At 44.9% G+C, this 12,237-nt stretch overlaps 1 protein-coding gene across 3 annotated transcripts in view; it reads right to left on the bottom strand.

Moving 5' to 3' along the window:
- PCGF5 (polycomb group ring finger 5) overlaps positions 1–10,792 on the bottom strand; it is a 58,204-nt gene extending 47,412 nt beyond the window's left edge. The window contains exon 1 of one of the 3 annotated variants that reach the window (XM_048946961.1): positions 10,722–10,792. Coding sequence is in view for 1 of the 3 variants with exons in the window: in XM_048946965.1 (XP_048802922.1) it covers positions 3,643–3,646 (4 nt within the window). In the remaining 2 variants the exon portion in view is untranslated. Of the gene's footprint in view, positions 1–3,642; positions 3,775–10,721 lie in introns of those variants that run through there. The other 2 variants (XM_048946960.1, XM_048946965.1) reach the window with 2 other exon arrangements.
- Between the last annotated feature and the right edge of the window lie 1,445 nt (positions 10,793–12,237).

The following is a 12,237-nucleotide window of genomic DNA, read 5'->3' as shown; positions in this document are numbered from 1 at the left end:
ATAAGATGCAGAATAACCAAGCTATTTCTCTGGAATTTGGTGACTGAAAACAACAGCAACTTCTACTAGAAAGTTTTCCTGTCTTTCTGGACAATTTTCATTTATAACTTTTTTTTCTTATCTATAAAAAACTTCAACCTTTAGATAAATCATGAAAAATACCACAGTATTTTATCTTGTACAACAGAGTAAGAACGATGCTAGTCTGAACCCATTTAAACTTAAGTTTTCTAGTAAGAAATAATTGTTGCCTGGCCAGCACTGACTCAGTGGAACTATTTTACATGCTCCATATTAAGTAAGGTTTGTCTTCCAGGGAAGTGATCTGAATTCCAAGGAAAACATTTAGAATTTCATACCAGCCTCATATTCTATATTCTGCTCCGCAGTCCTCTTGTGACTTTTTTAGTTTACTCAAATTTCTTCTTATTCTGAAATCTATCTTCTACCTTGAGTTCTGGTTTGTTCCTTGTACTTGTGAGATGAACAAGAACAGGCAAAATAAAACAAACAAACAAAAAGACTAAATGCTGGATATGAAACCCTGCAACTCAGAAACATAGATGTTAGAGAAAATTACAAGGTTAAGACAAACCCAAAAGATTGCAATTGTTTACACTAAGAACAATCTCAGCCCTGCCCTTCCCCCTGAAAATATTTAGCACCTACTTGCTTAGAGAAAAGCATTTTTGATAGACACTTAAGTCATTAAGCTCAGTGGTCTCTGGCAGGTAATTATCTGGTACACACTGCAATGCAGTTCGCTTCTGCAAGGACCTTCTATCTATACTAATCCTTCAGATTAGTATCCTGCAAACACCTGATCTACTGACTTCCCTCTAGAGAAGGAAGACAGCTTACCCATCTCCAGCACCTGTGCATGGTCCAGAGAATAAAACAAGCTGCTGAAACAACTACTCCATAATAGAGATCTCACCCTTTGTTAGCAGCACTTGAAAAAGTTTTGGGGCTCTGGCTCTGTTCTGGGTATACTGGACTGACTGCTTTTGGTACATGGTGAAAAAGGACAGCAAGTTCGCAGTCAGCAGTTAGATATCTCTGCACTGTTTAGCTCTACAGCTCATATGGAATCACTGCATCCATGTATTTGGTATATCTCCAGGGATTAATGCATGCAGAGCTGGTGACTTCCAAGTGAATGTTGCACATATTAACATCATAAAATGAGCACTGATGGAGTACCAGGCTTTTTAGCCGCTGCTTAAAATGTGCAGCCCACAGTACACATGGACAACAGCGATCAATTAAAAGAAGAATTGCTCTTGTTCAGCAGCTAAATTAACATATTTGAGAACAGTGATACAGACTTGTCTGAATACTCACAATCACCGATGCCAAAATATTACCACTCATTTTTAGAGCAGTGCAGCACTGAGCTGCTTGACTTTCCCCAATTACAGAATGCTCCTGCAGCATAGGTTCCCAACACATCTTCCAGCACACGATGCTCAGCTATGCTTATGCTATTCTTAGCTTTCTTAGGAAAGCACAGGAATCAACATTTAATCTGTCAGTTGCTACTTCTGGGGAGCGATTAGGCTTATCTCCATGAACAAGGTAAATCTCACTCCCTCCAATAAGCACTACCAGTGCCATCCCACTCAGTGAGGTATAGAGGAAAGGCTCTGCACTGTCCAGCTTTAAGCACTGTGGGTTTTTAGCACACAGTTACATTAGTTCTTCCCTACATTCTGCCTGTCTCTTCCATACCACGTTCAGACCTCATCCATGAGATCACTGTTGCAGCTCTCAAAAAAAAAAAAAAAAAAAAAAAAAAAAAAAAAAAAAAAAAAAGCTTCTTTAATAAAGTATTTTGTTTACTCTTGCTTGAGTGACAAGAAAGGCTGAATGCTGAGTCCCAACACAGTGAGATCTGCCTGTGCTGTAAGCTGGCTGGAAACTGCTGTGGTGTTACCATGGCACTGAGCCACAGTTAGCACTACCTTGGTGCTGCTGACCACAGGCAAGGATGGATCTCCCCTGATCCTCCAAGCTCAACAGCAGGAGCTTGGAACTGCTCTGATGCACCTTAACACAGATATACTCTGAGGAATAAAATAGAAACTGTGTACCTTCAAACAGCATACCCAATTACTTTGTGGAAAAAATGGTATCTGTATGACTAGCACCTCTCCCTGAACTTACTTGTCTACTACATGCCTTTGTCTAAATGGATAATCTTTGGACAAAGCAATCTCTTGCATGTCTCCACGAAAGCAAACTCAGCTGAATCCCATGGCTAGATGGAGTCTTCTGAGATTGATATAATTTCAGAAGAAAAAAAAAAGCAGACTCCAATAGAGTTCCAAAATAAAATCTGTTCCAATAGTCACTGAGCATGCAAGATGGGCAGAAACTAGTGATCCATGGTAGCATTTTTATTTTCTAAGCAGGGTATCTTCATCTTTCTGCCTCGGACTGAGCACATTGTATATTCTTCTGCAGACAAACCCAACTGATAAATCTCGAATTCATTCCATAAACACTTTACACCAGTACCACGAACAACAGAATGCCACGGAGATATCTTTTCAGAAAGCAGAATTTACAAGTACTGTAACAGATAAACCATGGTCACATCAATAGCCTAAGCTATGAAGCATCCTAATTTTAGTCCTTCAGTCTTAAAATAGTTATATTAGAACTGCCCAATTTTTACATTTGGCAGCCTGCCGTGCTCAAATTCCACTGCAGTTGGTACAACTCCACATTGTTGGTTAGCAGCAGCTTGACTTCTGCACCCACCAAGCACACTTCACATGTGTGCATAAAGAGGATCAACACAAAACAGCAAGGCTTCAAGGAAAGAGATGCTCTTTCCTGTTGTTCTCTCTACTATTTGCTGATAGCAGAGGATAAAATGAGGCTTAAGAAATTTGCTCCCTGTTGGTCTTGGATCCCTATCGAATTACTCAACTGACACCCTCACATTTCCCTGTGTCTAGATCCCCAGGTAGTTACCAGCTTCCTCCACTCTCTGATATTTGCAAACAGATACCACTTGGTTTTTTTTTTTTTGTTTTTGTTTTTTTTTGTTTTTTTTAAACCCCACTGCAGATCTGTTACCCCTTCCTCCTTCATGATGGCTGTACCTCAGCACACAGCCAGTTTCTTCCTTTTCAGCATTTGTATCAAAGTACATATTGGGATTCAAGGACAAACAATGATGGGGAAAGCTCCACTCCTACTTGGCTGCAGGTGCCTTTGGAAGATACAGCTGCCAAACTCTTCCCAGAATATACATAAACTCATTCTATTTTTTTTTTAAAAGCTCATACTTTGACCAAACGCTGTTCTATTTTCACAGGCACACACACACAAAAATCGTATTACAAGGGCCATATCTAAGCCAAATTTTAGGTGCTGGCTTAATGAAAAGATTACAAAAAAATGTTTAACTGGGCAAAATGACAACTTTCCCCCAGTCTTACTCTTGCAATCATTTAAAAATTCACAGTTTTATAAGCAATTGAAGGCAAGATCTGTGAAAGCTTAACCATACACAAGCTGTAGTAATTGAACAAATCAACACAATAGGAAAGGCATTACAACAAAGGCGTGATGACAGAAGGACTGGCACAAAAGAAAGGCACTATAAAGGAAAGGAAAAAGATTACTCACCCATACCAAAATGTAGAAAGATTCCAGGTTCCCAGGGAAAACTTCACCAAGGAGGGACCCCCAGAAAAGAGATCTTTTCTTAGTAGCAATCAGTCCTTACACGGGGTGTAGGAGAAGTGCAACCAGGCTCCACCCCTTCTGGACACACAGCTGAATTGTCTTCACCTGTGCTCCCAGAGCTGATCAGGTTGTTTCCCCAGGTGCTCAATCAGTGGTTCAGGCCGTCACTCAATAGTTACCATACAGTGATATATCAAAAGCCTTACGATAGAAAGCTGAAAAATACTGGTTTGATTAAGCAGCCCTTCAAAATCACTTTGTAAGCAGGGAAATTCTACAGCCAGAATCAACCAAGAGTACTTAGTCAAAATACCATTTATATCACATAAAGGCTCTTTTGTCTCTGCAGCAACCACTGATGATTCTTCAAAGAAGTAAATAACAATTTTATAAAACTGTGAAAGAAAGAAAACTCCTTAACTTCATTCAATCCACACATTTAAGAGCTGATCTTCCACAAAAAAAAACCTGTGTTTTCATTATGAAAATAATCAAAAGCCTGGTTCCTTACATGCTCCATTCTTCTTCTAGAGGGAGGAGACAAATATAATTACACTTCCTTTAATTAGGGTGGCATTTCTCTAAGAATGATTGAAGTCATCAAGACTTCTCTTATCTCAAGATCAACTGCTTTTCTGTGGCAGAGAGAATTTATCTGTCTGTCAGATCTGATCAGCAGCAACTAGCATTGAAATATGTCTTCAGAATATTTAATGTTTGGATTCTGTTACTGCAGTGTGCTTTGTTAGTGCACAAAGATTCCTACAGATATAACACAATGCAAAAAGTCATCTAAAAATTGCACGTGAGAATCATAAACAGATAATCCAAACACATTTCACATCCCAAGGGAAAGTGATAGTTTCTCTGAACACAGACTGTAATAATCTAATAAACAAGCCATCAAATCCATAGCAAATTAATCAGGCAATGATATTTTACCAGTGCTGTTAAAAAGAGGAACCAGAACTAGAAAGCACAATGGGAAATCTGCTACTGAAAGGAACTCCAGTGTCTCTACACACAGCTTTACGTACAGCTCCAGACTGAGGAAATTAATAGTTGTTCTAGGTCATGTAATCAGTATTACATTGTATTATTATGTCAGAAACTGCTAAGCAGACTGAGAGCTAACATTTGGAGAACTTCTTTTATGACTCAAGCCTTGCTATTGATCAAGGCCAGCAAGCGCTGTCATTGTAGTGACAAAGCTACAAGAGAAATGATGACCTTACAAACACTTTCAATCTGCAGGTATTTCCTTTATGCATCACAAATTCAGAAACTGTGAAAAAATGCAGTGATTAGAAGAAAGCCAAGACTGGAAACTGGGACTACTGCATAACAGCATCTTTTTCACAGGTTAGGACGCTCAGTGGGAACTTCAAAATAGCTGGGGCACAATACACATCACAGCCTATGCTCCTGACTTGCCGTTTTTTTACTTCCGCGATTTATCCTTTTATATGACTGAAAACAAAAATGAAATGTCTGTAGACAGATGGAAACATAAAAATTAATGCAACTGTGCCCTCCTATATTCATCCTGTCTCTATGAGTACATACTAAAATACACTGATTTCTTATACGATGGCATAAACTTTAAAAAATGCAGATGTTAATGCATATGAAAATGTTCTATTTTATAATTCTAAAAGAAATCTTGGATATTCTGCTTCTGAAAATTAGTTTGTCAAGTGCAGCCACTGTCTGATAAAAAGTCAAAAAATCATCAATGATCCTACAACTACAAGATCACAGATCTTGCAAATCGACCTGGGTATTTTTATTTTTATTTTTTTTGTTTGGTAATATGGAATTCTTTAGCCCTGGCTGCAATTGCTACAGAACAATGACACTGGTTCTGAAAATGTAATCAATGGACAGCCATGCTTCCAAGGATCACTGTAAAGGGAAATTAATGTAAATGTATGAGTTAACCCCACACTGTAAAGCCATACATTCCCTATACTCTGATGCAGTGCAATGTGAAATCACTCATGTAATTACAAGTTGAAGATAAATTAGCTCTCCATCATCTACTTATCACTTGGTATCTTGTGGAAGAAGTCAGCTGTAGCAAACTCACCTATCTATAAGTTCAGCATGAGTAACCTCTAACTCCACACCTTTGCAAAGGAAAGCTCAAGTGTGTGATTCCAAGTCCACAGCTGAACCAGCTGCTACTTGTGGCACTGTGGGGTGTTTTGGCTACAAAGGAAAATCTTATTTTTAAAGAAGGTCTAGAGGATGGTATAAAAAAATTGCATAAATAAACTACAATCAATCTGTGCCTTACAGAAGATCATCACTAGAACTGTTTTCATTCCCATCACATTTAAGAATTCCTATGAGATTTTTCCTGCTGAACAGTGTTAAAACAATACTGAAGTTTTATTTCTGCTAGAGCTTGTTTTTGCTTTTGGTGGCATTCATGGGCTCCCTCACATGAGCTTCACAATTTAGATTTGTTTTTCTCTTTCGTTTGAACTGTTGTCTACTCAGTCTTATTTTACTCCTAGTGGTGGTCACTGGACAAATGTTCTAGGAAAACTGTAAAACTTTTAAAAAACTGTAGGTTAGTTCATTTTTTCTGTGCACTGGGACAGAAATACAATAGAGATTCAGGCAAAAACATCTAAAGCAGACGGTATTCTTATTATTTCCATAGAGACTGGAAGCCAAATCAACCAGGACACCAAAATGCTGAAATTTTTACCAACGCAGCAGGAATGACAAAGTGTTCCTCAAAGGTCACAGTACAAAAACTAAGCTGCAACAAGAGAACCAAACAAATGCACAGGGCAGAGTTGGGGAGATGGGATTGAGGAAAAGGATGCAAGCAATTCTATGGCAATTACAGACTATGACCCTCCCTGCTGGTATCAGATTTTACTCTCTGATTCAGCTGTCTGCTATCCATACCAAGCCACAGATTTTTCCAAGAAGTAGGTAATTGCCAGAAAGTTGCCAGAAACAATGCATCTTTGTCAGAAAATAATTTTGTAAAGCTGCCATCAATAATATGCATAGAATGAATCATACCAATGAATCAGGATAAGAATACAGTTTCACCATTTAAGTCCCACCACTGTTTCTCGGTGCATCAACAGCAGTGACTTACTGCGCAGAAAGAGTTCTTATTGATAAGAATTTGCCTTGAGTAGAAATGCTAAGACTGTGATGTGGCTCTCCTCTTCCTGGAAGAGCCAGCACTGACACATGGGGGGGTCATCAAAAACACCCCATTTGCAGTGTTGGATAGTGCAGAAACACACACATGAAGAACAAGGGACTTCAGCAGTCCCTGCTCAGTGCCCTCATGGCACACTCTTTACAACAGCCAGAGCAACCCCAGCCACCAGGGTAAGCTCAGTGTGACCCACAGCACACTGCAACCAACTGCAGCCTGATGCCTCCTCCCATCAGCAGGAGTACCTCAACGAAGTGAAGATCCTCCCATAAAGTTTTCTTCTCATCTTTAAATTGTTCTGGGACAGAAAAGCTTTTTTTTGTTAGGTCGTTTATGAAAATAAGATGGTTACTAGCACTACAGCAAACTGGCAGGCTGTTTTTTAATTTCAGCCAAACCTAAAAACATACAAAATAATGACAAACAGAGGAAGAAAATTCTTCCCAACAGGAAATAAATGACTGATGAGAAGAAGCAAATGACCGGTTTGGCCAGATGTTAGGAAATTTGCTGAGACATAGATGAATTCAGCTATTAATATGGGACAAATGGTTTCAGTTTTAGGTAACCAGCCAGATTTATGCATTTCACATGCAAGAACTAACAGTGGCAGCTGTTGAGACCAGAGCAGTCAAGTAACACCACGTATCCTTCATTCCAGAAGTGCCACACATTAGGCAGATGACCATTTTTATTTTATAAACAACAATTAAGATGAAGTGGGTATCAGTGTTGTTTTCCACATGCACCCATGCAGCTTTCACGCAGCCTGGCCACTGCCTGCACCTCACCTGCTCTGCTCACTGCCAGCCTCAGCCTCTGTCGAACTGTACTCTTCATGCACTACACTTTCTAGAAAACAAACAAACAAACACACAAACAAACAAAAAACGAGAAAAACCTGGTAATCAGAGAAATCAGCTTCCCTCTGGGAAGTATCCAAGGCACTGTTGATCAACATGCAAGAATGGAGCAGCTACAACTCCAGTAATATAGTAATACAAAGAGATACAACCTTGTGGGAGGATCAACTTTTTTTTTTTAAACTTAGTAATTTTCTTGCTTTTTGAAAACTGTGTTTGAACCTACCAATAGAAAGTAAACCTTTTAACCATAACAAATGTTTCAAATTGAGGATTTGGGGAGCAAATGTGCACTTGGTACCAAGTTTTCACTAGAAAGTTGAAGAAAAGATTCTATTTTTCAACACCAGCAGTGTGTCATGGAATCACAGACTCACAAATGGTTGGGGCTGGAAGGACCTTTAAGATCATCTCGTTCCAACTCCCTGCTGTGGGCAGGGACACCTGCCTCTAGACCAGGTTGCTCAGAGCTCCATCCAGCCTGGCCTTGAATACTTCCATGGAGGAGACATTCACAACTTTGCTGAACAACTTGTTCCAGCATCTCTGTCTCACCACCCTCACTGAAATTCTTTACTAACATCCTAACATCCAGTCCAAATCTATCCTCTTCCAGTTGAAAGCCTTTTCCTACACTGTAGTTATTAAAACCACATCCTACACTAGTTCAAAACTTTGCATGAGAAGCTGCATCTATCTAAAGAAAACCTTTAAAGCTTAAACTGCAGAGAGGAAAGCACCTAATTCATTTAGGGTTTTTTTTGTTTTGTTTTTGTTTTGTTTTGTTTTTGAATTGCATTTGAACAGTAACCATTCATCTCCAGCTGAGAGAGCGGGAAGGAGAACCCATGAAAGTCCTGCAGCATCAGCCTATCAGCACACATAATCTGCAAACCAGGTGCATCACAAACCATTTTCTGAGCAAAGTGTCATTCATTTCAAATAAAGACTGTGTATCCCAACACAAGAAAACTTTGCATCCCAGGATGCAAAGTTCAGATGCTCCCCTTTGAGCTGCATTGCCTTCCGCTGTTCCCAAAGTTGCTGCTTGTCAGCCTTAACAGTGGCACCATGCAGAAGCAACCCTCAAGCAATCTGTTTTACCTCAATTAATTTGCACACTCTGTGGGCTCACAAGTGAGCTCTGGAATTGAACTCAACATGCTATAGACACTGTATGTTTGTACCTCCTTTGTAAGAAATCAGATAAAAAAGGTTGACTGCTGACTGACTACTGATTTAAATGCTGAAATAGAATGCCATTGGCTCCCGTCTGTTGGCTTGGCCACCCCAGAGACCAGCAGTGCATCCAGCCACACACAGCCCTAATGTGGGTAAGCATAGAGCCTTCTGGCTGCAGGGAAGCTGTGAGCCACACCACGGGTGCTGAAGTAACAGTTCTCCTACACTCAGCTGCTCCAACTCTGGAATGAATGAATGTTACAACACTGCTCGTCAAGGGCCAATGCACTCAGATCAAACCAAACCAGCAACATGCCCTTTCTTCCAACAGCAACAAATACCAACCCTTTCCATGGCTGATTCATTTCCCTGTTCCTGTTCGGAGAACGGCTGGTGGTACAGAACACACAGCTAAGTAAAGGATCCCTGATGCCCAAGGCAACAGACAGGCCTAGCAGCAAGATGCTCAGTGTTCCTCACATGCTTTTATACTTTGAAACCACCTGTTTGTGAAGCTCCTCCTCCGCTCTGCAACCCATGCTTTCACTTCTGTGCCTGAGCAGGTATACCCAGAGAGCAAAGAGGAGTGAATCTCACAAAATCCAAGCACTGCCTCTGTGCAAGGAGAGATAAACATGTCAAAGAAAGAGGGAAATGGAAATTCAGCTCTGGAATCAAGTCAGGGTTGAAAGAAAAACTATACAGAGAGCTAGCTTTAATCCCATTTGAACAGCAACAGGCAGGAGGATCAGGAAAAGGACTCCATCTGAGTGCAACTCAAATGTGTTTGTTAAACAAACGGGTTTCATTTGTTTTCCAAATATCTATTTACGTATTTACTATAATGCAGACTAAGTATTTTTGCTTAACAAAACTAAACAAATCCCAGACTGAAAGGATCTGGCTTCTGTCTCTGGTTTTAGGCAACAGACACCGTGCGATTTCAGGTGCTTCGTTTGGTGGTGGTGGGCTTCGGTTTGTTTGTTTCTTTAAATCTGAATTGAACTTCATCATCCACTTCGATCAGTACAGCTCCTCAAAGCCCCTCAGCAGCATCCTTAGTGGACTCAGTACGGAGCGAGGGCCGCCCGGCGCAGCCGAAGCGGGGCGCTCGGTGCCCCCGGAGCGCGGCACAGCCCCGCGGGTCTCGCACGGCCCGGGGACCCCGCGCCCACCGGCCCCGCGCGGCTCTGCCCCCGTCCGCGGCGACCGCGCGTCCCCCCCCGCGCGTGTGCATGAGATGATTCACCCGCGTTTATTCCATGGAAGCGATGATTCATTCAGTCGGCTCCGGATCGCGCTAGCGCACCGCACGCGCACAGCAAGGATGGAAAAACCAAGTTCTTAAACTTTGCGATGCTCCGGCGTTTATTTCTTTTACATCGGAGCGGGAGGAACGACGGAACCCTCCTGGCGGAGCCCCGCGCCGCCGCACGTGGGGTGGGGGCGGAGGGCCGGGCCGGGCCCGGTACCTGCGGGGCACGGCCCCTTCGCGCGGGGCCCGGCGGCTCCGCTCCCTCCGCGGTGACATCTTACATAACGCGGAGCTCCGCACCGCCGCCGCGCGTCACCCGGGGACGGCGCCCCGCACGACGGCCGCTCCGGATCCCCGCGCGCCGCAACGACCCCGGCTGCAGCGCCGTCCCCTCAGGAGCCCCGCGCCGCCCCGCGCTCGGAGAAAGTTACTCGTCGGCCGCGGCGCGAGCTCTGCGTCACGTCCCACAACTACTTATGACACGGGATCCCGCCGCGCCGCGCAGCCCCGCCCGCCGGGCCCTTACCTTCCCCTGCGCGGCACCGCGGGTGCGTGCGGAGCGGGGAGCGGTGCGTGCGGCGGCGCGGGCGGCGCCGGCGGAGGGCGGGCGGGGGCGGGGAGGGCGCTCGTGGCGGTTGGGCGACGGGAGCGCGCGCCTTGCCGGAGCTGTCGGGCGGCGGGGGAGGCTGCGGGGCGGCGCGGGGAGCGGGCGGGGGGCGGAGGAGTTTCCCGGGGTTGTTTACGCATCGCCGCCCCGCTCGGTGCACGCACATCGCTCTCTGATTGGACACAAACTGGGGCGCGGCCCGGCTGGGCGCGGCCGCACCGGCGGCGCGCGGAACCACTCGGGCAGCCCTCGCCGGACCGCGTCGCGGTACGGCTACGGGCACGGCTACGGGTCCCGCCACCACCGCCGCCCCCGCCCCCGCCCCCGCCCCCAACGCCGCCCGGCGCGGCTCTGCGCACGCGCGGCGCTCTTTTTTGGGGGGGGGGGGGGGGAGGAGGGAGGGAGGAGGAGGAGGAGGAACGGGACGGTGGCGCATGCGCTCCTGTGGCCGCGCCTGTGTGCGAGGGCGGCGGGCGCCGCTCTGTCGGTGTCATCCGCTATCGCTGCGTGCGCGCCCGGAGGTGTGTGTGTGTGTGCTGAGCGTCGCTCCGGCGGCGACGGCTTCTCTCCGTCCCAAGAAGTGGGTGCGGGGCGGCCTTGTCGTCCCGGCAGGTGCCTTCGCCCGGGATGCGGAGTGTGGCGTGTGTGTGTGTGCCTCGAGCCGGGGGCACTCTCCGCTGAGGCGCAACTCCGGGCTGCGGGTGCCCGGGGCAAAACCGCTGGATGTTATCTCCTCAGCTAGCTCTTTCCGCTGAACGGGCTGTAACTCGTTTTCCCCATGGTAATTCCCGGTGAAATGCTTACTTTAACAGAGAGTATGTAAGAACTCTGTGACATTACTCTTGCTCGTTAATTCTAATTAAGCAGCCCTTTCTGTTACATCCCAGGGTCGACAGTAACAATAAACGAAGTGTCAAAACAGAATATATGCCATGATTGCTCTTTGCAACAGGAATGCCCACCATGCACTGCAGGAGTTCCCCCGACTCATCTGTAAGCGAATAACCTCCATCAACTTTCCCTGAAACGTAGCGATACAGCAGTCGGCTTCTGCGTGCTGCGACAGAACCAATGCCGTGCCACCGCCCGTGTGAGGTCTGGGCTGCAGCCCCCTGCACTCAGCAGCGGTCGCACTGCTGATGGTCAGTGGCTGCAAGGCACCTGCCTGCAAGTCTGACCTGTGCTCCTCAAGGCAGAACAGAGAGTGAGCAGTTCTGAAGGATTCACTGTAATCTATTCATGATCCTTTCCAAATAGTATTCCATTATAAACAAAACAAAAAACAAAGAAAAAAACCAACACAACCAAAACATTATCAAGGAAAGAGTTCTCTTAAGCCTGCTTACTGACAGTTCCAAGAGATTGAACACCTCTTTTGTGAGGATTCACTTTTCCTGAGGGAGCTGAGGCCGTGCAGCCTAGGAAAGAGAAGGCT

This window comes from Lagopus muta, chromosome 5 (genome assembly GCF_023343835.1).
Source record: "Lagopus muta isolate bLagMut1 chromosome 5, bLagMut1 primary, whole genome shotgun sequence".
NCBI lineage: Eukaryota > Metazoa > Chordata > Aves > Galliformes > Phasianidae > Lagopus > Lagopus muta.
Note: the sequence above shows the minus strand (reverse complement) of the source record. Positions and strands in the feature narration are given on the sequence as shown.